This window comes from Sprattus sprattus, assembly GCF_963457725.1.
Source record: "Sprattus sprattus genome assembly, chromosome: 11".
NCBI lineage: Eukaryota > Metazoa > Chordata > Actinopteri > Clupeiformes > Clupeidae > Sprattus > Sprattus sprattus.
This window is the reverse complement of record NC_137909.1, coordinates 1,329,454-1,356,515: the sequence shown is the minus strand read 5'-3', so window position 1 is coordinate 1,356,515 and position 27,062 is coordinate 1,329,454. Positions and strand designations below refer to the sequence as shown.

At 38.8% G+C, this 27,062-nt stretch overlaps 1 protein-coding gene across 3 annotated transcripts in view; it reads left to right on the top strand.

Moving 5' to 3' along the window:
• jak2a (Janus kinase 2a) overlaps positions 1 to 27,062 on the top strand; it is a 113,253-nt gene that overhangs the window by 14,215 nt on the left and 71,976 nt on the right. For 2 of the 3 annotated variants that reach the window (XM_080847049.1, XM_080847047.1), the window contains exon 2: positions 22,871 to 23,108. In XM_080847049.1, coding sequence (XP_080703175.1) covers positions 22,895 to 23,108 — 214 coding nt within the window. In that variant the 5' untranslated portion in view covers positions 22,871 to 22,894. The remainder of the gene's footprint in view (positions 1 to 22,870; positions 23,109 to 27,062) is intronic. The other variant, XM_080847048.1, reaches the window with a different exon arrangement.

The following is a 27,062-nucleotide window of genomic DNA, read 5'->3' as shown; positions in this document are numbered from 1 at the left end:
AATTAAGCAAAAATATTGCAAGACACACCAATAAATATTACCTGAATTCCACAAAATTTGCACCTCAAAATGCAGGAAATAGCGTTCCAGACAGTTAGGAATTTAAACATTTTCAACCAGTTAGGAATTTAAACATTTTCAACCAGTTAGGAATTTAAAAATTCCTGCGCCGCGCGCCGCGTTAGGTTCAATGACAAAATGGACCCCCCCTAAAAAAATCTTAGCTTAAAAGCCTGGTGTCAAGTTGATTTTGTCATTGAACCTAACCTGAAGCATTAACCTGAAGCATTAACTTCAGACACTGTCAACCATCACTGCAAGCTCCAAGCAGCAGTTTCAGGGCTTCACAGAAGTATGAACCCTGGAGTAGCTGCTCAAGACCCTGAAGGAGGTCCTATGGGGATGGGTCCTGCAATCCAAAAATGCAGAAAGGTACGGGCCGCCCAAAAATGGCCCACTAGTTCCTGCAAAGGAAAACTGTCTTATTGGTTGCATTCAAATTAATTGTTTGAATTTGTTTCGACTGAACCTTCAAAAAAAAAAGGAAAGAGCTCTATAGAGACAATGGGGGAAAGCTGCTCCCATCTCCCTACACTTGCCCCTGACATTATAGTAAGTATACCATCTTCCTCAAATTGTAGTACATTACTCAATTACTCAAAAAAATCTTACAACCTGATCATGTGAGTGAGAACAGCAACAAATCATGCAGCTAAATCTTGAAAACTTATGTAAAATGTTGTCTTATAAACAGGAATTATTCCAGGCTGCAACATGAAACACAGGGGCTGCTTCCAAAACAGTAGAAAACTAGCGATAGCTAACTAGCAGTAACGTTAGTGGTGTAAGTATGATCTGTATGAATTATTTTGTATTTTTTTGCCAGGCAGATTTCGTGGGGCACATTCACAACTGCCCTAGCTCCCAATATAAACTTTGTCCTGTGTCGCTCATTGGTGTTTTCATAGCAACAGTCTTATGACAATGAAGATGAGGCAGCATTTCACAGAACAAGAACAAACAGAGCTAGCCATAAACCTTTTAACAGAGTAAATACCGAAAGGTAAACGGTCTATTGGAGCTATTTTGCACAAAGATTCAAACATCGCGACAAATGCAGCACAACAATTGCGTGTAAAGAGGAGAGAAGGTCAACAGCAAATCAGCAACTTCAGACTGACAAATACACGGAGATCACAGCAAAACGTATCCTAGTCTCTTAAAGGGGCAGTGCACAATGCACATTTTCTCGTACTCAGTGTGTTCAAGTAAAAAGATTAACTATAAACAGATATAAAAGATAGGTATAACAAATCTGAAATGGTGAAATTTCATTAAATAAATAATACAATACAAACAAAATAATACATTTTTGACTCCAAAGGCAAATATGCTCATATTTTGGCAAAATAAGTTTGAAGCTGTAGTGTGTGCAGATTGTGTGTGTGTTTTTTGTACTTATTTATATTTATTTAAGTAGACTATTAACTAGGGATGCACCGATACCACTTTTTTACAAACCGATATGAGTACGAGTATTTTTATTTGTGTACTTGCCGATACCGAGTACCGATACCGATACTTCCAAGATTTGGTTTCCATGAAAGATTTTATTTTATCCTCTGCAGGTTATGTCAAGCCTATAGTACAACATTAACAGAAGGCTATCCCAAGCCAAAAATAAACAGAGCTTTCTGGTTTAAAAAAAAAAAAAAAGAGTCAATATCATCACATTAGACAAAATGTAAATATAGACAGATGGCAATTTAATTTGCTGCATAGTTAACAACACAGTCTGCTTAACAAAAAGTGAACAGAACTGTCCTGAATAAGAACATGAGCACAGTTCAGTTACAAAAGGATCAACAACTCTCTTCCTCCCCTTCTCTCTCTCTCTCTATGTCTGTGTGCGTGCACGTTTTTTTCTTTTGAAAGACGTAAGTAAAGATTGGCTGCTTTGGTCTCTTGCGCCACTGGCATGAGTGAACTTTGTGTGCTTAGCACTATGGTGCGTCTTCAGATGTTTAATCAAATTGCTTGTGTCAAACGAAGTACTTTCCTTTCCGCCCCTCGACACTGTTACAGTGCAGATCTTACACTGTGCCATACTCCTGTCATAATTTATCTTAAAATTAGTCCAAATCGCCGTTAAGGCAGCACAACGGTATAGCGATTTCTTCCTAGAGTTTAATGTTGACAATGAACTGGGCTACGTTCTTGCAGCCAAATTGACACTTGACTGTGTTAGGGAAGTTGTTTGCAACCTAGCCAACATAGCTATCACAATAACATTGCAAATAAGTTAACGCAAGAGCACTTAATATTGGCATCAGGCGGAAAAACGAGAAAAAAAAACGTAATACTAGCATCAATGTCCAAGAGTGTTAAAACAACCTTGCTAACATCGCTAAAGGGATGTCTTGCTAGCGGCTACTTGCTAGAGGGTTACAAACTAGCAAGTCAACAAGATTCCTGAAACACAAGACAAGGCAGACGTCCTCTTTTACCATCACATGTCCTCCTTTCGAGACCTAAATGCGTCCGGGTAGAAGAGGAGAAAACAAATACATTCCTGTCCCCGTCAATCAACCGTAGCAAATGGCAATAATATGTTTTAGGCGCAGCGTCGCTAAAGACAGTAGGCTAGCCCCTACACTTTGCCTATGTAACAGCAGTTCTAAGTTAACTGCAAAACATAAAATAGCCTTAGATAGCACTTACCTTTACTGGAGGTCGTACGTGTTAAGTTTAAAATCTCTAGCGAAACCATTAGCTTACGCAAGCCACCTCCACACATCGTATCCAAGCTGTTATTGAATTGATTTAAACTGCAAGTTCAACCTCAACTTATCTGTCTGCAATACCGCTCTCGGCCTCTATGCAACTCGGCGCTCTCACACCTGGCAGGCATAGACAGTAGAGGAGAAGAAAACACACGCGTTAAGATGCAACACTGGGTATCGGTTTTTGGTATCGGTAATTTAAAACGAGTACGAGTACGAGTATTTTAACGAAGTATCGACCCGATACTGGTATCGGTATTGGTGCATCCCTACTATTAAGTTTGAAGCCAAATGTTTTGTATATTTATATTAATAGTATACTTCAAACAGTTCATATATTAAAATATGCCATGGGTTCGGGTCCGGACTTATTAGGTCCGGACCTGAACCTAAACCTCTGGATTCGAATTCGGACCTGAACCTGAACGTGGGTTTAGGTATGCATCCCAACTTGGGCTATATTCAACAGGGCTTCTGGGTCACAAAATCAATGTTAAGGTGTATTATCAGCCCACACTATGGCATAAAGTGAATACATAAATGTTTCAGTGCCACTGTTGCAGAAATCACACATCAGATCCTGTTTTTTCTTAAATCTTATAACCATTCACGCATTCTAGCACAAGGAAACATGTCATGTTTTGTCATCAAACAATCTAGGCTACACCAATTGGTGAGATACTTAACTGGAACACCATATGAAAAAAGAACACCTAGGAGCCTAAATGTTGCTAATGTATGTTTTTAGCAAAGTGAGGTCTTTAAAAACGATCAATAAAGAGAGGTCTTTAAAAACTATCAATAATGATCAATATTGACTGATATATAATGACTTCAATATCTGTTTTCAATAGCTGTTTTTGTCTCTATTATCCTGCCATTTTATTAGCTTTATCTGAAATAATAAGGTGTAAGTTGTGTTTCCTGTTCCTGTAAGTTGGGGTCCAATTATCATTGTCTTTTTAGTCACCTCTGCAATACATAGGCCTAACCTTAGAATATCTTCTGCGAATTGGTTATTGGCATTAACATTTAGTATCCTGGTCCCAAAAAAACATTTCACTAGTTGATCCCTAGACAAGACTACTGGGCAGTCGCAAAAATTTATGTTTTTACGCAAGAATAATGAATAATACATGTGCCTTCACACCTGCTGGTACATTGAAGGATAATATTTAATTGTGAGTGAGAGCACTTCAAATCTTTCATGTAGGCCAATGCATTAGCCTACAACAAAAACAGTCAGCCTAATATTCTCCCATGCACAGGCTCAACAGCTGAGTTGAGTCACAGTTTCTGGACAGGAATATGGTGGAAACAGTCATTGTGAGTTTGTGAGTGTGTGCTAAGTATGTAAGTGTATGGTGGTATGCAATAGATGCTATTTTCTTGTCTTCAGTTCCAATTGCCATGTGAGATATGTTTGCAGTATCTCTCTGTGGCTTTCAGCCCTTAGTCTGGCAGTGGTGATAGCACTGGCCCCAGCACTGTTGGCCAGATAAGCCTGGAATAACTAGGCTAGTTGCTCTGCCTACTGTTAAATGAGATATTCTCCAGCAAGTTACACAATACAGCAGAACGTTGTGTACTTCAATGTACTTCCTAACATTGAGAATAGTAGTTTATAATAGTAAGGTTAATGTACCCATTAATCTCACCTAAATCTTTTTTCAGATATTTTGCATTACCTTGATGCATTGGGGAAATCTAGCAATGAAGTAAAGCTTAATTTCTATATGGAGAAAAAAAGATATAGGAAAAGACTGTGCAAATAAGTTGTACAATGTAAGCCCACAAGTGTTGAACATGAGTTATGAATGGCTTATTTGGTTAAAATTAAACCCTTACATTAGGTGTGGGCAACATACTGACTCTTTTAGTTATTGAAGTAGTTATTTTAATCATTGTATTTTCATCTGGGTGGACGGTATCGGTATTAGATCATGGCATTTATCATCTAAAACAGGGGTCTTCAATGTTTTTCAGGCTAGGGACCCCCAAACTGATGGCGAGATGAGCAGGGACCCCCTACTATATAAATTGCATACATTTCAAAAAATATATATACTGGGCCTAGCGCCAAATAGACATAGATACCCTGTTATTGTGTATTCAATATACTAAGCTATTCAAATAATACAAAGATATATAATCATTTCACATTATTATTTTTTAACATTGAATTTAACCTAACATTTTTGAACAATGAATTTAACCTGACATTTTTTAACATTGAATTGAATTTAAAAGATGAAAGGTACATGGTGGCAGTGCCACTGCCATTTATAAACATACATCTTGCAAACAACTCTGAGCTAACAATTAATAACAACTTATTAAAATAATTCACAGATATGTTTTTATTTCATCATACATAAAAAAGGGACAGTGAATCCTCAAGCATCTGTCGATGGCACACATCCTCCCACATTAGTGAGATGTATCCTCTTTTCAATAACTCCTGACTGACACGATCCAACGTGTGTGACGGAGGAGGAGTCTGGCGCATGGAGTTGTGTTGACAACATAGATGTTATAGTGAGATTGACAGGTCAACAAACCAATCACACCGCTAGCAAGTTGTTAAGATTGTAGGTAGTAGCATGCTAACATTAGCTAGGGGGCTCACACACCTCGCAAATCCTCTCAGACTTATTTTTCAGTTACAATTAACGTTTTTTGCTTAGATTTTTTTAAAAAAAGACAGTATAGTGTTTATTTATCTTAATTTTTTTTTTATTTATTTTTTTTTAAATGTAAGCAAAACTAAATTCAAACTAACAATTTATAGGTACAAACAAGACCAGCTATGGTTTGGTCCTCCATCTTTAATTTTTGATCTTCGCGCTATTTAGACTTGAGCAGAAAGCGTTCTGATTGGCTAGTGCCTGTGCATGAAAGGTGCTGTGAGTGAACCGGTGCCCAGCTTGAGAGAGCTCCTGTGGGTAGCTGAATGTGTCGATTGGACTAAAAGATAACGTCTTCTCGATCAATGTATACGTTCGATACAATATGCTGGATTTATGTTAATGTAAATTTAAAGGGAATAAATACAATTCTGATTTGGAAGACATTTAAATTTGTGGGGAAAAAAAATGGCTGAATTGTTTTTTTTTTAAAGTTTATTTTTAAATTTTTTTAGAAATATATAAAAAATAAATATCTTATCAACCAAAGATTTCGCGACCCCCCTGCAGTACCTCCGCGGACCCCCTGTTGAAGACCCCTGATCTAAAATGTGTGGCCTTAATACTATTTAGGGCCAATAGTTTTCCGCGTCAAAAAAAAGCAAATTCCGTGTCACGTTTTTGATGATTCCGTGTTTCCGCGTCAGAAAAAAAAACAGCCGTAAAATGCCTTTCTGCACGTTAACTGTATGAAAAACTCTGTTGATAGTGATGTTGCCTATCAACGCTGTTTGCGTGCCTGCAGCTCTCTCAGTTAAGATAGTGAGAGTTCAGTTTGTCGCCAAGTAGTTGACCGTACTGTGCCTTATACATTTCCAATGCTTAAATCATCATTGTTCGACCTGTATGCAAGGCATTATGTGCATACCCAATGAAAGTAAGGGTTTTCATGAAGTTGCTACTGTGATAGATCGTGTATTAAATACCAAATTTTGGGCTACCTGCTAGTGTTAGCATGCATGCTAAGCGGACATTTAGCTAACGTTCTGTTCTTGTGTTACGCTGTAATAAAGATGGGTTCAATCCTGTTAAGATTTCGACTGGGTGAGATATGAATGAGATCCATGTTGCCGTAGTGTAATGTCCACGTTTATATGTATCCAGTAATATTAGTTGTGTAATTGTTATTGTGTAGCAATAACTCATGTTAATGTAATTCAGTGCAGTGCTAATTAGTCCCCATAAAAAAGACTGCTTTGGTAAATCAGTGATTAATACGTGCCCTTCTTAGATTGTTGTTTGCCAGCCATCAACAGAACAGAAGACATTTCTTGTTTTTAATGCGATTGGGAAGATGAGCAAATTAACGTGACTACCGTTGAAAAAGGGGGCGTGGCCAGAGCAGAGTTCAGTGCAGACGTGACATTTTCTGACTGCTTTTGTTCTTTAATTAATGTTTGTTCATTATTGCAATCGTTGTTGTGTTTATTTGAAAGAAATTCAGTCTTTTTTTGGGCGATTTTGATGCACAAAATTATGTTTCCGTTTGAAAAGTTGCAATTCCGTTTTCAATGGTCCATTCCGTTTCAGATGGTCCATTCCGCGTATTCCGTCCGTTTTCCGTTTTCGCGGAAAACTATTGGCCCTAACTATTTGATCTCTCCACTAGCTGAAGCACCAAAATTATGTATTTCTTCACAAAAAAAAACCTAGTAAAAAGACCCAGTAAGATTGACAACTACTTTCATAAACAGTAAACATGAAACATGGCTTTCAAACATTATAAACATGAAACATGGCTTTTAAACATTAAATATGAATCATGGCTCTATGGTTAAAATAACGAAAAAACAGGAAACTTAAACTTCAATGAAAGTCATCAAAATAGCGTCAATGTTCTTAGCCAAGAACACCAGCCTGTTTACATTTTCCGGCTTGAGGGATGTCCTGGTGCATGTCACGACATTTACTAATGGAAAACACGACTTAACAACAATTTCTAAGGCCATACCAGTTCTCCCCACCCAGTGTCTGAGTCTTTCTCACAGGATGCTGTGATTGATGTGCTGTGCTCAGGTCCAGGAGTTCAAGGAGTGAGCAGGTGCCATCATCAGCTGCCCTAACAAGATCGTTGGTTACCATAAGCAGTAGCCTACTGTCTCAGTGCTCTAATACTTCTGAAAACCATATTCAAACGTATTTGAATGTCATTTAACGGATTCAATCTTTTTTGAATATTATGTAACAGTGCAGAGAGAAGTTATTTGGACACTCATTTGTCTATGATCTGTATGAATTATTTTGTATTTTTTTGCCAGGCAGATTTCGTGGGGTACATTTACAACTGCCCTAGCTCCCACTATAAACTTTGTCCTGTGTCGCTCATTGGTGTTTTCATAGCAACAGTCTTATGACAATGAAGAGCAGGCAGCATTTCACAGAACAAGAACAAACAGAGCTAGCCCTAAACCTTTTAACAGAGAAAATACCGAAAGGTAAATGGTCAAAAGTGTGGCTGTATTTTGCACAAAAAGATTCAAACATCGCGACGTGCAGCAAATGCAACACAACAATTGCGTGTGAAGAGGAGAGAAGGTCAACAGCAAATCAGCAACCTCAGACTGACAAATTAACGGAGATCACAGCAAAACGTATCCTAGTCTCTTAAAGGGCAGTGCACATTTTCTCGTACTCAGTGTGTTCAAGTAAAAAGATTAACTATAAACAGTTAGAAAAGATAGGTATAAACATCAGAAATGGTGAAATTTCATGAAATAAATAATACAATACAAACAAAATAATACATTTTTGACTCCAAAGGCAAATATGCTCATATTTTTGCTAAATAAGTTTGAAGCTGTAGGGTGTGCACAGTGTGTGTGTGTGTTTTTTGTACTTATTTATATTTATTTAAGTAGACTATAAACTGTTGTTTACAGTTAATATAATGTTCATAGTTTGAAGTAAAAAAAAAAAAAGCTGTAGTTTGAAGCCAAATGTTTTGTATGTATTTATATTAATAGTATACTTTAAACAGTTCATATATTCAAATATGCCATGGGTTCGGGTCCGGACTTATTAGGTCCGGACCTGAACCTAAACCTCTGGATTCCAATTCGGACCTGAACCTGAACGTGGGTTTAGGTATGCATCCCTAATTCAACAACAAACTGTTTAAAAAGAAAGCAAACGAGGCACGGCGGATTCCATTAATTTTAGTTAAAAATTAGCGACATCACCTATCAACTGGGGCACAATAAGGGGGTTGATTGACCAACTGGTCAACAGTCTTAAATAAAAATGTAGTTTTATGTTAATGGGCAGAAACCCATGGGCAACTTCTCCCAACCATCCAGGAACAGTTTGGTGATGAACAATGCCTTGACCAGCACGATGGAGCACCTTGCCATAAGGCAAAAGTGATAAGTAAGTGGCTCGGGGAACAAAACATTGATATTTTGGGTCCATTGGCCAGGAAACTCCCCAGACCTTAATCCCATTGAGAACTTGTGGTCAATCCTCAAGAGACTGGTGGACAAAAAAAAAAAAAACTATTTCTGACAAACTCCAAGCATTGATTATGCAACAATGGGCCGCCACCAGCCAGGATGTGGCCCAGAAGTTAATTGACAGCATGCCAGGGCGGATTGCAAAGGTCTTGAAAAAGAAGGGTCAAAACTGCACATATTGACTTTTTGCATTAACTTCATTTAATTGCCAATAAAAGCCTTTGACACTTATTAAATGCTTGTAATTATACTTCAGCCTTCCGTAACATCTGACAAAAATATCTAAAGACACTGAAGCAGCAAACTTTGTGTAAATGTAAATTTGCGTCATTCTCAAATCTTTTGGCCACGACTGTATGCTATTGGGACTTGGCGGGTCGAGTGCTAATTTGGTTTCCTGCAATATGGTTTGAGACACTTGGATTAGCATGTAAACCTCACAGAAGGCAAGTGACTGAATGATCTTGAAAAACTTCTGCTGCGCATCCTGAGTGGAGTCAGTCAAATATTTCTTTCATCTTTCAGACTATTCATGGACAGGCAAGCTGTGGAACCAGTAGATAAAAGAAACCACAGGCTTTCAATGAAAAAAACTATTAAATCAATGAATTCAGTTAAAATGTACTAGCCTGGCCTCTGTTTACTACAGTCATGGGTAAATGCTGTGCTCAAGTATTTATAAGAATTCAACATTTACAAGTTTATTTAAAAAATATTATACAAATATACAATATACAAAGTTTAAATGAAGAAATGTATCTCTCTGAAAGCAATGCATGCTCTGCTTTCTGTAACCTGCTGTTCTAAATCCCTTTTTTGCACATCATATTTTCGTAAATGCAACAAAACCATCGTCCGGAATGTGCCACACATTTTGCATTTCGTGCCACAAAATTATGAAGACATTCATAACGTGGACAGATGTATGTACATGGTTAGATGGTTGGTGAAACATGTTACAGGCCTTTATCTTACACAAAAGCCTTGTTTAGGTATGTTAGTTAATATACGGGCCATTCTACCGAATTGGTGCAAAGTCAGGTCGGAAATATTTGGATTTTTTTTATGTTTTATTCCCAAAACTTTGTCCATATGTATATTGTACCATATCTAAAGTACACATATCTAGTAAAAGAACAGTCCATTTTTATATTGTATTTTCAGAATATGTTGGAATGTTTTTCCTCTTCCAAAAATTGTCACTACCGAAACATCACATTTACTATAGTAAAAAAGTATTATTATTGACCTGTTCAGATTGTGTTTCCTTCCCTTCTCTGAAGAGTATTTTTCCAAATATTTCTTGAAGGTTTTAACAATGAAATCCATTAAAATGAATTTTTTACCAAATTTTCAAGTTCAATTTATACAATTCATCAAAATCTAAGTGCAATATTTCTTTGTAAAATGCAAAATACTGATCATATTGATTCCAGAGTTGTTGATTGATGAAATTGAACATATATTAATCCAATCAGTATCATAACATTTTAGTTGATTACTCAATTTACTTAATTTTTTACAAAACATCCTGTGTTTCGGTAGTGCTGCACTGTTTCGGTAGTGACATCCAGTGTTTCGGTAGTGACTGCACTTTTGGATGGATGTTCATTTCTCTCCCAAAATCTTCCAAAAGGTGCTCTGGGCCGCCCTTTAGTCCACCCAACACATTTATTTAAAAATTATAGAATTTGAATTACTTACCATTTCATTTCGTCACTACCGAAATCATCAGGTCACTACCATATGTTTCGGTAGTGACTGTTTCGGTAGTGACAATTCTAGCTAACTTTAAGCATAAATAAAGAATTCTTGCAAGCACACGGCTTGCAAACAAATATTTGAAGAGGTGTACACACATACAAACATAAGATTTTGCATGAAACCCCAAAAGGTTTACTTAATTGAAGAAAACATGGGTTTCGGTAGTGACAATTCTTAAGGTTACAGGTCAATTTTCAGACTTTGGAACACATTTATTTAAAAACTATGGGATTTAGCTACTTACCATTCAACCATGAGGGACAGGGATGCAGTGTCACTGCATGGTCAAAAATGCAGGGTCGTGGCTAAAACACAGGCTCAGCCAATGGACTAAAACTCTTGTGTTTCGGTAGTGACATGAAAACTAGGGACATGATTTTTTGAGTATAGTTAATTGATTTAAAAATTAAACCCACAGTAAATCTAAATATTTCAAGTTCTGTTTCAACCCAATCATAAAGATCTTTGAAATTAAATCATTGAAAAAAATCTAAAAAAATTGAAAAGTGTTATTTACAGGCATTGAAATTTAGATGTCAGGGTTGGGGACAGCTACTTCCCAATAGAAAGTACCCTATACATGATGATTTTGTTTATATGTAGCTTATCACTATCTCATTTAATGCATTGGGTTTATATAGACCATAACATTTTTTTTTATAAATGTGTTTATTGAAGGAAATTGGTGGTATACAGTGTACAATGGGAAGCATTAATGGTACAATCTCCATGTTTTTTCCTTTTTTTTAACAGCAATAACAGCAATCCAACAATACCCTGAACTAGTATGATGAATGTACAAGTAAAATAAAAAAAAATAATAAATAAATACAGAATAAAACAATAATAATACAAAATAATAAATATACATGCAATCCCCCACAGTAATAAGAGTAATACAAAGAAAAACACGCACAAGTATCTTAGGCCCTATGTATCCCGAATGTGAATAGGCGATTGAGAGCATTACTACAAGCACCGCACGCTCTCAGAGACCTTGTGAAAGGCCGGTGTACACCAACTGGATCATGTCTCCAATTCCTTTAACTTATCAAAATAATCAATAATAGGCTGCCATCTCCGGTAGAAATTCTTCATGGACCCTCTAAGAGTAAATTGCATTTTTTCTAGTTTGAGAAAAAGCATGACATCCTCTAGCCAACGAGCACTTGATGGGGGAGTGGTGGATTTACACATGAGGAGAATTCTACGGCGGGCAAGCAGTGAAGTGAATGCAATAACATCCGAATGGGCTTTAGTGACTGTAGGAACACCAAATATTGCAATTAAAGGATTTGGATCAATGGTAATGCTAAGAGCCTCAGATAACATTTTGAATACTCCAGACCAATATGATTCAAGAGTAGGGCAGGACCAAAACGTGTGGGTAAGATTTGCAGGAGAAAAAGAGCACCTACAGCTAGCATCAGCCCCCTGATAAATTTTCGCAAGTTTTGCCTTACTATAATGAGCTCTGTGTAGCACTTTAAACTGAATGAGTGCAAGGCGAGCACAGGATGATGATGAGTTAGCCTAACTCTTTCTAGTGCATGGTCCCAATAATCTCCCAACTCCATTCCTAACTCCTCCTCCCAACCAGCACGAATTTTGGCCAAGTTGTGGTCTTCCAAAGAGAGCAATTTCTGATATAAAACTGAAATAATTCCTTTTTCTGGTTGTAAAAGAGTTATGTCTTCCCAGAGTCCCTGCTCAGGCAGGGAGGGAAAGGAGGGGAAATTAGCCTTAAGAAAATGCCGAATTTGGAGATATTGAAAAAACAGTGTTTTAGAACTGTAAAGGTCTTTAAAACTGTAAATACCCTTCCTCCACCATTCCATAAATGATAGATCCATAATAGAAGGACGAAAAATATGGTTTTTGTGAATAGGGCCGAGGGTTGAGGCAGTTGTGAATTTGTAATGAGAGCAGAGAGTACTACAGGATGAGAGGTGAAGCTGGGAGATCTTATAGGTAAGGATGAGTAAATTAAGGCCCTAAGGCTAGATTGTTTGCATGACTGTTCCTCTAGAACACACCAGCTTATATGAGGAGAGTGTAGCCAACAGACTATTTTTTGAATATTTGCAGCCCAATAGTAGTGGATAAAACTGGGTCTGCCAACACAACGCTGTCTTTGTAAAAGGGTCTTCTTAACTCTGGGTGCTTGGTTCCCCCATATAAAGGAGTTCACAGATTGACTAATTGTTTTAAAAAATGATTTAGTAAGAAAAAGAGGCAAACATTGAAATACTTATAGAAACTTTGGGAGCACAGTCATCTTCACTACATTTATACGACCCGTCAAAGTAAGTGGTAGAGCAGACCATCTTTTAAAATCATCCTTCATTTGGTTAACTAATGTTGTTAAATTAGATGCATGCAGGGAAGTGAAATATTTGGTAATATTAATTCCTAAATATTTGAACCCATCTACAGAAAGGCGAAAAGGAAAGGACGGTTCTAAGCTGGAAGGAGCTGGAGAGTTGAGTTGAAAACACTCACTTTTCTGCAGCTTGAGCTTATATCCAGAGAACATTCCAAACTCCTCCAGGATAGACACAATAGAGGATGCAACAGTAGTTGGGTGACTAACATAAATCAACAAGTCATCAGCATACAGTGAGACCCTGTGCTCAGTTTCCCCTCTAAATATGCCTTTAAATGCTGATGTGGTTCGTAGAGCTATGGCAAGTGGTTCGATTGCGATGGCAAATCAAAGTGGGGAAAGTGGGCAGCCCTGTCTTGTGCCCCTTTTTAAAGGGAAAAAAGATGACCGCAAGCCATTGGTTTGTACGCAAGCTTGGGGATCCTTATATAAAAGCTTAATCCATTTAATGAAGGTGGCGCCAAAACCAAATCTTTCCAAAGCAGCAAATAAATACGGCCATTCAACCCGGTCGAATGCTTTCTCAGCATCCAGAGATAATACTGCTTCGGGCACAACAACTGTATTTTTTGCATATGCTATATCAATCAGGCGGCGGATGTTTGCAAATGAGTGTCGACCTTTAATAAACCCTGTTTGATCTTCGGATATGATTTCAGGGAGTGGACCTTCCAGGCGGCGGGCTAAAACTTTAGCTAGAATCTTTGCATCCACGTTCAACAGAGATATTGGACGATAGGATCCACAGTGAGTGGGGTCCTTGTCTTTCTTGAGACGAAGTGAAATAGATGCTTGAGAAAAAGTGGGTGGCAAAGAGCCTCTATCCAAAGATGAATTAAAAACTTCCAGGAGGAGTGGCGCAAGCTGGTCCCTAAACTTTTAAAGAACTCAACACAATATCCGTCAACGCCTCCAATTTTATTATTCTGCATGGCCATAATGGCTCCAATGATCTCCCCTATCTCAAACCCTTGCTCAAGTGAAGAAACAACTGTTTGATCAAGGGAGGGGGCCTCTATATTATTCAAAAAGGCTGTCATGGGTGTTACGTCTGTGGGGAAGTCTGAAGAATAAAGTGAGATGAAATGGGAAGTAAATATATCATTTATGAGTTTTGGGTCTGAAACTAAATTACCTTGCTCATCTTTAACCTGGGGGATAACACGAGATGCGGCCTGCCGCTTTAATTGGTGAGCAAGTAAACGACTACGTTTATCACCATATTCATAGGAAGTCCCCCGGGTTTTTAGAAGAAGTTGCTCTGCGTGTTTCGTAGTAAGAATGTTCAGTTTGGCTTGCAATTCTATCCGTTTCTTATGTAACTCAGCATTGGTGGATTCTGAATAGAGCTGGTCAAGATTATGAATAGAGTCAGTTAAGTTCTTCTTTAGAGTGTTCCCTTTTGGTAAACGCCACATGTGAAATAATAACCCCCCTGAGGAAAGCTTTGAGCGATTCCCACAGTAATGAATATGAAGTGTCCTCTTTTTTATTTGTGCTGATATATACATCTATGTTGATTGCCAGACGACGACAAAAGTAGAAAAAATAGTCAATACGAGAAAAAGAACGGTAAACTGGGGAGAAGAAAGAAAAGCGCTTTAAAGTAGGATTGAGACGCCGCCATGGATCAATACAGCCACTCTGCTCCATAAATGTTGTGAATGCCTTAGCCATGCCTGAGGGTGATGATTTTTTTGGACATAAAGTAGGATTGATGGCACAATTTAAGTCACCTCCCAAAATCAGTTTGTGGGTGTCCAAGTTAGGAAGCGAGGACATAAGCTTATAAACTCTGTGTCATCCCAATTAGGAGCGTAAACATTAACTAGTAGAACATTGGTCTGGTAAAGACAGCCACTGATTATAACAAAACGACCATAGGGGTCAGTGATGACCTCTGTTGGTGTAAACTGTACCTTCTTATTGATGAGAATAGCAACGCCTTTTGAGCTACCATCATGTCTGGAGTGAAACACTTGGCTTATCCAAGCTTTACGCAAACGAATGTGATCTTTCAACCGTAAATGTGTCTCCTGTAAAAATAAAATATCAGCATTAAAAGATTTGAGGTGAGAAAGTACTCTGGATCGTTTGACTGGTCCATTCAGCCCCTTAACATTCCAGGAAACAAAGCATACTACTGAATTACTGTTCAATCTGTCAGAAGAAGTAACCATATCAATGTGTTTTGGCAAAAGGGATTGTACAGTGTGTTACAGAAACTTGAGGGGGTGGTAAGATCAAAGTATAAGTAGAAATGTGCTCTCCAAAGCCTTACATAAAGCTGAAGTAAATTGATAACGTGAAATATGAAAAAATGGGGGGTGGAAAAGAAAACAAATTCAAAGAATAATCTCAATAACAACATGAGTAACAACAATAACACTTTCCTCTATTAATGAACCTGAGGAGCATCGCAGGCATAACCAAACTACAGACCTTCCGATTGACATTTCCTAAGAAACAATGTATTTATCTATACTTATATATATATATACAGTGTTGGGAGTAACGCGTTACTGTAATTCCACTACTTTAAGCGGTAACGAGCACGTAACTAAGTATTTGTTTAAATCGAGTAACGCTGTTACAGTTACTGAAATCTAAATGAGTTCGTTACCCGCGTTACTATCTTTTGTGGAAAATTAACACTTGCAGACAAGAAGACAAGATAGACCTACTTTAGCTTCTTCTGATCTGACGTCGCAGGACCAATGCGACCGCACATGAAAGACACTCTGCTACCCAGATCCACGACCGCTTACACACACAAACACACACACATTGCACCTGCATACAATCACGCACGCACACACACACAAAGACACGCACAAGGCTGTACATACGCAACTTTTTCTCCCATTTTCCAGGACTGCTAACACACACACACATTGCACTTGCATACAATCACGCACGCACTCACACACGGATATACAACCGCAATTATTTCTCCCATTCTCCACGGCCGCTAACACACATTCATTGCACTTGTATACAATCGCGCTGTAGTGATTAAAACGGGTTAATTTTCCATAATTCCTTGTTTCCATTTGTTTCCATTACTTTTCCCATTTAGTTCACTGTTCTTTGACTGTATGAATGCAAGAGACTGACGCGTGAAAGGACGAGGATGCGTTATTGTTTTCTCCTTGATGAGTGGTTGGTTTATTCAACAAAAAGGGTAACATAAACTTGTAAACGTAAACTTTTAAATCAAACAAATAAAGCAGAGTTCAATTTGGTTCAATGGGGCTTGGCTTGAGGCAACAGGCCGCGGTCAGGCTGGCACAGTCGCGCGCATGGGCTCGTTCTCGGGTACGGACACGGTCAATGACTGTTGCGCATTGCACCCCTACAGCGTCTGGGCCGCGTCACCACACCGTCTTAAGTAGCAGCCTCGCCGCCACCTACAGGGAGTAATTAGGACACCACACTAACAAGCTGCAATTAGTACCACGTTTGCAACAGAACGTTTGTCCAAATATAAATATGAAATCCTATTCTAAATCTTCTAAATACAACAACAATACAAACAATAAATACAAAGAATGGCTCTTACACGCGCATACATATGGAAAGAAGGCTAGGACACCGATCGTGGTTTCCAACATTTATTGTTTAACCAGAAAACGCGTGGAATCTATTACCAACTGTATAGGGTGTTCGTGTCCTCAGTCATCTTGGCTGTCGGGGCAACGGCGAAAGAAGCGCCACCGGGACCAGTGGGAACTTATAAACAGTTCCTACCTTGATCAAGGTGGGGATTGCCAGCGATTAGGATGTATTAGAAAGATATTATTCTAATTATATATTTAGCATATTGTGAATACTGTGTGGGTGTTTCAGGGTATTTTGTGAACTGAACCACTAATTGATTATTTTGTATCCCCCTACTCTTTATATGGTGTTAATACTGTAAGCCAATTACTTTAACTACATTGGGCCTAATGTAGTAAAAAAAAACACTGTTAAATGACTGAGACAGTTATTTTGTGTTAAGTTAAGTGTTAAAAGGGACTTTTGTACTACTGCTTGATTTGAAGGCATGTTGCCCTGTTGTTTAAAATAATTAGGTAAAAAATATATATGGTTATTGGGTTTGACTGTTCAGTACTGTTCATATTCATTATATTAAACGCAGATATAAAAGTAACTTAAAAGTTACTTTCCCTAGTAACTAATTACTTTTGATATACAGTAACTGGGAAGTAATTCAATTACCTTTAAAAGAAGTAACTAGTAACTGTAACTAAGTACTTATTTTCAGTAACTTGCCCAACACTGTATATATACAGTACTGTGCAAAAGTTTTAGGCAGGTGTGAAAAAATGCTATGAACTAAGAATGCTTTGAAAAAATGTGAACAATAAATGTTTATTTTGTATCCATTTACATGGTAAGATTGAGCACAGCAACAAGACACAACGTAGTTATACTGCATCAGCAGGGTCTCTCCCAGACAAAGCTTTCAAAGCAGACAGGGGTTTCAAAATGTGCAGTTCAAGCTCTTTTGAAGAAGACGTTGAGGATCGTAGACGCAGTGGTCAGCCAAGGAAACTTAATGCAGCTGATGAAAAACACATCAAGCTTATTTACCTTCGAAATCGGAAGATTTCAAGCAGTGGCATCAGCTCAGAACTGGCAGAAACCAGTGGTACCCAGGTACAGACATTTACTGTCCGGGGAAGTCTGGCCAGAAGTGGTCTTCATGGAAGAGTTGCAGCCAAAAAGCTCTACCCCGACAAGGAAACAAGGCCAAGTGACTGAACTAAGCATGAAAACATAGAAACTGGGGTGCAGAAACATGGCAGAAGGTGCTCTGGACTGATGAGTCAAAATTAGAAATATTTGGCTGTAGAAGAAGGCAGTTTGTTCGCCGAAGGGCTGGAGAGAGGTACAATAATGAGAGTCTGCAGGCAACAGTGAAGCAGGGTAGAGGTTCCTTTCCAGTTTGGGGCTGCATTTCTGCAAGTGGAGTTGGAGATTTAGTCAGGATGAATGGTGTCCTCAATGCTGAGAAATACAGGCAGATACTAATCCATCATGCAATACCATCAGGGAGGCGTATGATTGGCACCAAATGTATTCTGCAGCAGGAACATAACCCCAAACATACAGCCAATGTCATTAACAACTATCTTCAGCTTAAAGAAGAACAGAAAGTCCAGCAAGTGATGGTATGACCCCCACAGAGCCCTGATCTCTACATCATCGAGTCTGTCTGGGTTTACATGAAGAGACAGAAGAATTTTAGGAAGCTTACATCCACAGAAGATCTGTGGTTAGTTCTCCAAGATGTTTGGAACAATTTACCAGCCGAGTTCCTTCTAAAACTGTGCGCAAGTGTATCTGGAAGAATTGATGCTATTTTGAAGGCAAAGGGTGGTCACACCAAATATTGATTTAATTTAGAATTTTCTTCTGTTCCTTCACTGCATTTAGTTAATTTATGAAGAATTGATGAAAATAAACTGTTAACACTTCCATTTTTGAAAGCATTCTTAGTTTACAGCATTTTTTCACACCTGCCTAAAACGTTTGCACAGTACTGTATGTATATATATATATATATATATATATATATATATATATATATATATATATATATATATATATATATATACATAAAACAAAATTACAAATGCCACTGGTGTGGCTCCCAAAGTCATGCATCAAAACAGAACCCCATACAGTAAATGGCTTTAAATTAACTGAGAGAAGAAAAGAAAAAAAGGCCTCGGCCATATTTAAAGAGACAAGACAGTCCGACTGTGTGATCAAATCAATTGACAGAATGAAATAGCATACCTCAAGCCTCAGTGGATGCAGGTGCACCAGATTCAACAGAGCCCCAGTGCTCACGGTAGAATGCCATCGCCTTATCAGGTGTATCAAAATGCAATTCTTTTGAGTTAAACAACACTCGGAGTCGGGCAGGGTACACCATTCTGAACTTGACCCTCTTTGCGTAGAGCAGAGCTTTCACCTCTTTAAAAGCTGCCTGCTTACGTCCCAGTTCAGCACTGACATCCTCGTGAAGAAACACTCTGTTGCCATGAAATTCCATTTCCCGCTGACGTCTCTGAACGATGATTCGCTGCTTGTCTTGGAAATTGTGGAATGCAACGATAAAGACTCTCGGGCGTTTGTCACCCGTTTGCGTCTGGCTTGGCTGGACCCAGTCTGTGTGAACGAGTGAGAAGGAGAGGGGTTGAGAAAAAATCTTTTCCAAATATTTCTTCGAAAAAGTGTGTCATAAAAGCAACCGGGTTAGACCCTTCCACCTTCTCAGGAATGCCCACGACTCTTAAGTTGAGCTTGCGCGAGCGATTTTCCAAATCGTCAACTTTCTCCTTCAACCAGGCATTCTCAGTCAGAACAGTGTTTAGCTTAGCCTCAACCTGAACAAGCCTCTCTTCACTATGGTCAAGAGTAGCTTCAATTCCACAGATCCGTTCTTCGTGTGATTCGTACAAGGATTTGACTTCATTCAGAGTCGATTTGAATGGAGACAAAGCTATGTCTAGCTCCTTCCTTATAACAGTGTGGATAGCTTGAGTGAGCTCTGAAAGCAGCCCTGAGCGGAGTTGGTCAAACTGCTCAGCTAGCTCCATGCTAGCTTGGCTAGTCTGGCTGGTGGTCACAGAAGCACTTTCTTTTTCACTCGGTTTTAGGCGACGAGTCTGCTTGCTTGACATAATACGTGTCGGCTGGCTTGTCGAAAATGACTAACTTACAGCATTGACTGATATTTTTTTCAATAAATGGGGTAAATAATCAAGAACAAATTAAAAAGTCGTGAGCCACTTCACCATACACCTGCTCACACCATTACCAACCCGGAAGTCCATAACATTTTCTTAATAAATATCTATGCCTAAATACCTAATTGTTTTGTAAATAGTTTTTATTGTTGAGGGACTACATATTACACAAATTCGGTAGAATGGCCCATACAAAGATTTAATTTTAAATAACGAAACATTCTTCCAAAACTGAAGAAGTGTTTGGATTATATAATTATAACAGCATTAGTCTCATGATTTAGCAGCCACACCATTGCTGCAGGCCAAGTACTTAGGCTTAGAGCCTGAATTGCAAGTGCATCCGTCACCAAAGAAGGAGAACAGTGTCACAGAAACAACTAAATATTATTTTGGTCACAAGCAGTGCTGTAGTGGTAAAATTAGAGGTGGGTAAACTATGAAATTTGAGATCAGACAGTCCTCGACCCGATGAAATACAGCGCGAAGCAACGCAACACAAAGCACCGCAACTCTGTTAGGCTGACCTGGCTATATTCCATTATGTTGTCAGTTAAAGTCATATTAAACCAATGACAGTGAATAGATTAGGGGTGTAAATCACACCCATCATGGCGATTCGATTCAGTATCGATTTCCTGACCCAACGATTCGATTATTTTCGATACTCATGAATACACCACGATACGATTCGATTCGACTCAATTCGATTCGATTCGATTCGATTAATTTGTTCTTTTTTTTTACCTTACCGGCTAGACAATGTTTCAGATTTGAAATAAATCAATGAAAGCTGTTATATCGTTATGCATTTTATTTGAGAAACAACAGCCAATAACAGAAGTAGAAAAGTTGTACTCCACCTAGGCCTATAACAACCTCATTCACTGAAAAATAATAATGCCCCTGTTATAGATTCTGAAAGGCCTTGCATCAAAAAGTACTGTACAAAGTACAAAGTGTTAAGTAACAAAAATAGGCCTATACCACATTCACTATAGAATAACAATACTCAACAAAATCAGTGCAAAAGTGCACTAGCAGCAAACGGTAACAAAAAATAGGCCTGTAGTAAATTCAATTTAAAATGACAATGCTCCTCAAAATCAGTGCAATGAGTGCAAATGTGCACTAGTAGCAGCAAATGGTAACAAAAAATACCCCTGTAGGCCTACTTCATTCACTATCAAATAGAAATACTCATCAAAGTGCACTAGCAGCAAAAAGTAAAAAAAAAAAAATTTTTTTTGTTTTTTTTTTTTTTTTGTTTAAACCGATACTCTTGCGGGCGTGTCGATGCATCGTATCGTCGGCTGTTGGATCGATGCATCGATTCAAAACGATTCTTTTTTACACCCCTAGAATAGATGTGTTTGGAGTTTGTAGGTGATAAAATGTCAAGAACGGTTAAGAAAAGTAGGTGTAGGCCTCACAAAAACGAAGGGGGTGGTGGGGGAGACAAAAGAAAGAGCCTCTGGAAACAGGCCCAGGGTGTTACAGCCGAAAAGTATAATATAAAAAGAAACCATGCTGCAATTAAACACTTCCCCTGTTCTTTAACCATTGGAGAAACCTGCCTTGCATGGGTGTGCTCTGGGATTCATGCCTCCTGTGCTTCACCAGCCAGGACTTCATACTGTGTTGGATTGAACACTCATGTAGGCTCTTCTTCAACACTTATATTTGACCATGACTGCGGAAATGGAAGATTCTATAGCTAAGCTAAAACATTTCACTTAGCTATGTCTAACTGGCTTGCAAAGAATCTGTCTAAAATTTTCAATGAATTAGCGTGATATGCGTGAGGATAATTACTCATGCATCTTCAATTGCTGGAAGAATTTACGTTTTATTAGGCGTATTTAGATTAAACCAGGAAGGCTGCCTTGTTACCTGCATCATCGTATTTGAAAGCACGTTATTAAAAGCGTGTGACCCTGTCTTAATGCGATGTTGTGCGAACCAAAGCAACGTAAAAAAAAATGTGAATTGATCTTTTTCAGTCTTACTTTGATCTTGAGGCCTTTTGTGGGCATCTGTGTGAATTAAAGCACTCAATGGTCTCTTCAAAAATCGCCTGATATCCATGGCTAATGAATACATTTCGAAAAGGCTTATCCACAACGAGTATGTATAGCCTACTTCCTGGATCTTTATTGGTGTTGCCGCAGCCGCAAGGCACTGATTGGAGGGTCACAGACCATAATACAGTGCAAATAAAAATTATTCAGAATGCAGCGTTCATATGTTCAACAATATGAAATTTAGTCTAAGGTGATTTTAAATGAAACCAAATTTATTTCGGATTATTACAACGGCAGAATACTAGGCGCAGAGAACTTTGAGATGCGTAAACGCCACTTTGAGATGCGTAAACGCTATTAATAGGTGCGTAATCGCTATTCCCAAAATTCCAGAGGTGCATAAACGGGGTTTACGTGCGTTTACCCTCCACTACAGCCCTGGTCACAAGCCAATGCCCTCCGATATGGACATGGATATATGGTTGAATGAGAGCTAATACCCATAGACGTTAATCTACATCTGAACCCACCTCTACAAAAACCTCTTTACAAGGCTGCTATCTAAACCCGGGACACCATTTGTATTTGAGTCAAATGAGGCAAATGCACAGAAATAGTATTGCTAGAGCAAACCTAAGTCCACATCCATTCCTCAAGGAACAAGAAACTGCGCTTTAAACCACTGAGAGATCATGCTTCCGATATCATTAGACATTTGACCTTGAGCAGTGACAATTTGACCTTGAGCCGTGACCATTTGAGTTTAGGTATGTTTGATTGATTGATTTGATTCCAGTTAATTAAACAATGATATCTAAATGTCTCATTTGCCCCAAAAAAACCTAATTCTTTCAGTCTGAGAGTGAACAGTGAATTCATTAACACCAAGTTCTTGAACAAGTAGACAGGGCTTCAGGTTGAATTGGTCAAAACAATTAAATTACAAGTTGAAACATTCTTAAAAGCTTCTGAGATGATGAATGCTTTCTCTTTCTTCCTAATGACCCCAGGCTGATGTGTCTGCAGATCTGCACATGGGCTGTGTTGCTCTGATTACCATGGAGACGCCCGCTTTCCCCTCGCCTGCTCATCAGAATGGCCATGTGTCTGTGGCCAAGCTCATGCTCCCTGCTCTCCACATCCACCTGTACCACCAGGAGCAGGCAGCGTCCGAGGACAGCCCCCTCACATACCCGCCTGGCCAACATGTGGCAGAGGAGCTCTGCATCTGCGCTGCCAAGGAGTGTGGTAGGTCTCAGTGTACTTTGATGTGCTTGCCTTCATGTATGCTATCCAAATACATGAGGATGGCCCTGTCCAGACACTAGCGCTGCATCTCAATAGTCTTAAAAGTAAGAGAGCTGTCTTACTACCTTGGTGTCTCGTCCAGACAGCTGTCTTCAGCAAGGTCATTTTTAAGGGTGAGATTATTCAAAAAAACTATATTTACGAACATTCTTTAATGACGTGGTATGCTGAAAGAACATAGGTTACTTACGTAGCTTACGTAGCTAGCTTACGTAGGCTAACGTACTGATGTTAGAATTGGCTGACTGACGCCTCGCAAATCACATCAATCATTATTGCTGGTTACAATAATGGTGTTATCGGATAGTGCAGTGTCTATTTCTCGGTAACTTTTGAAAAATCTAAGCGTGAAAACGCTGAAAAATGTACATTTACATACAAAACACGACCGTCAGCGGAGTTTGGGCCGCCATCTTTGTTTACATTTTTCAGTTGCCGGAGGGTAGGGGCGCACAGCTTTATGGGTAATAAACACCATCAAGGTTACATCGGTGGTACCTTGAAAAATGACCCCTGCGGTTTACCAGTGCTGAAAATATAATCTAGCTTTAAAGCAGCAATACGGAGTTCTGTTCCAAAACCAGTAAGCCAACTACCTTAAAGGCATGCAAAAACCTTGCAAACACTACCAACAGCCCAGCTTACACTGATAGAAGCTTGCCAACACACTAACTGGTGTCTTTTGGCAGTATAGCTGGCAATCTAATGCGTGTGAAAGCTCATCTTCCATTTTTGCAGGGTGTTCAAGCCCGATACACAGAACTATATAGGGCATATCTTGGATGGCCATCGGGGAAGACACAGGTGTTTATCTTTCCTTCACATGGCCATATGCTATGAAAATGAATTTGAGGATGATACCAAAACTAGTTGCCTATAAAACCATACCTCAAAAATTGTTGTTGCATAGTGTTACTTTAAATCATTTTTAATGGAAATAAGTTATTCTACCTTTAATGTGTCCAGTAGACAACTTGGATAAATATAGATGGTTGCAGAATAATATTCATTAAGTGTCTGTATTTGAGCGATATTACCATAACTGCCCTCATACAGGCTGTTTTACTGGAGGTAGCTGGATGTTGCTTGACCCACAGCTGAACAGCTGTATTCAACATACAATATTCATTGTTGTCATTCTACAGTAGCACTCTGTCAAATTGAATATGTTTTATTTGTAAAAATCTTAATTTAATTTGTGATAAGGTGTAACTGTAACATTTAACGATAACAACAACAACAACAACAACAACAACAACAACATAGCTGTGTTTTATCAATGCGACAGAGACCACACAAGTGGATATTACCCTATTACAAGCACAAACATGTAGCTGCACTAGGACAAACCACTATTAGTACTATCGTTTGACCACAAGATTCGGATCATTCAAAGCTTGAACCCTCCACAGGATGACAATGTGATGATCTGAACAACTGATATCTATGTTTTTATGGAAACAGTGTTAGTCATTATCACTGATATTGGTGAGCTAAATGTCTGCACAATGCCTTCCGTTCTAAGAAGGAGCTGTTATCCAGATAGCTAGCTATTTACTTAAAGGTTCATATCCTTCAATCTGATTGGGAGTCTAGCATATCGTAGCATCATTATCCAGTTTGAGCTTCATTGGTACTTATCTAGATAGTTACTACAAATGAAAAGTTTACACACGAAACAGGATTTTAATGTAACTTTAGATGACATACCTCTACATTGGGCGTCCTCTCCTCGTCTTTTCTACGTTTTTTTTTCCTCCCAGTGCACCAGAAGTCTTGGACCTTTTCATTATGAAATTATTTCAGCTAGTAATAATTGGAGTGTCCTTCCTGCAGACCTGACCTAGCATAAGCCATCAGTCAGTCAGTGTTGCGCGTAGATATATATATAAAGGCTAGATATCTCGCCCGCTTTTCTGGCCGACGGAGTCGAATGACCGCAGATGGCGGCCGTTTTGCATCATGATAGCTCGCTCACCCTTAAAGGTGCAATAAGGATCAGTAGCTATTCGCTAAAGGTATGCTAGCAGCTAAAACTAACGAAATCTCTTGAAATGTGCTGACTTTGTCATTATGACAAACTAGTTACTCAACGACTGTCCTTACACAGTCAAACATCAAGCAAGTGCAACACAAGACTAAGCAAGACGGCAAATAAGCTTCTTACTAGATCGGCAGAAGGTAAACAAGTCAGGTCGGCGGGCTGTGGCAGGCGAAACTACAGAACGCAGTTATATGCCTATCGACCCTGCTATGCCAATGGCACCAACTCGATTCTCCATGTTAAATGTCATTGTAGCGCCCCAATTTTTTTTAAGCTGTTATTTTAAGGTTAAACTGCTTATCCTAAACCTAATCCTGAAGCATCATTGTTGTATAATGCACCTTTAACATTGTGTTGGTAGTGGTACATTCTTTTTAAATAACCAGATTTTCAAACGGGTTGGTTTGTTGTAAACGTAAGATATGTAGTTATGACACTCCATACTTACCATACCGATTGGAAATCATGTGCAACTTCAGTTTTATTATGTGCAACTTAAGTTATATTGAAAAGAACAATTATGCCTCGCCAATTGATGTAAAATGACTGATACATATATAGCCGTGATACACAATTAAGCTGCACATTTCAACATGTTCAAGCATCCAGAATTATTACCAAGGTAATGACGATTGTAAATCAAGTAATTTGTAAATCCGTCAAGATTTCCGCAAGATAAGAGTGTAAACGATTGTGAAGATCACTGATGTTACCTAACATCAGCACTGTGCTCCTAACCCAGAACAATTGGGAGCACCAGCAAATATCTAGGCGCACCACTATAAAAAGTTGGCCAAACCAAGTAATACTACTATTGATCAATGTTAACAACCTTGCGCATGCGTAGAACCTACTTAGCCTGGCTGATCTGACATAAAACCGCAATGAAAAAACACGCAGAGGAGGCAAACAGTACCTCTGGCTCACCGGTAGGGTTTATGCTGGTTCTGCTGTTGCTATACTTCTACACTTATATTTGACCTTGACTGCGAAAATGGAAGATTCTATAGCTAATCTAAAACATTTCACTTAGCAGTTCACTTAGCTATGTCTAACTGGCTTGCCAAGAATCTGTCTACAATTTTCAATAATGTAGCCTAATCTAGTACAGCGATATGCCTTAGGATAATTACTCATGCATCTTCAATAGCTGAAAGAATTTACGTTTTATTAGGCTTATTAAGATGGGACCGGTAAGGCTGGCTTGTTACCTGTATCATCGTATTTGCAAGCACTTTATTAATAGAGTTTGTCCCTGTCTTAATGCGATGTTGTCCGAACCAAAACAGCGTTAAAAAACTTGAATTGATCTTCAGTCTTACTTTGTACTTGAGGCCTTTTGCGGGCATCTGTGGGATTGATGGTCTTTTCAAACGGCGTTTACGTGCGTTTACCCTCCACTACAGCCCTGCTGTCAGGGGACTAGTTTTTGCCAGCGGGGTGTGGATCTTGTTTATTTTTAGCGCTCATGCCAGCCTATGACTTGGTTCTGAAGCCCATTATCTACGGCGCAGGCCTTAAATTTGTGCTTATTTCTATAGGCGCACGAGAGCGACCTTGATTTCAAATCAAGTTGCACGGCCAAAATTCCAGTCGCGATTATCGACCAGATCAGTCGCAGTCACGAGCCCTCATTAGTCTTAAAGATGGTAATTGAAATATTAACTTATTAAGTCTTAAAGATGGTAATTGTTACCTATTAGCTGCAGCATCTCTCTCTTTCTTATCTCTAGTTGTAAGAAGTCGATGTACCTAAGGTGTTTTTGGTGAGTTATGTTGAGTCCTCTCATGATAGTGAACAACAGAGAGGACTCCAGGTTTTTTCTTGGTATTTGAGGTGTCTTGTCATG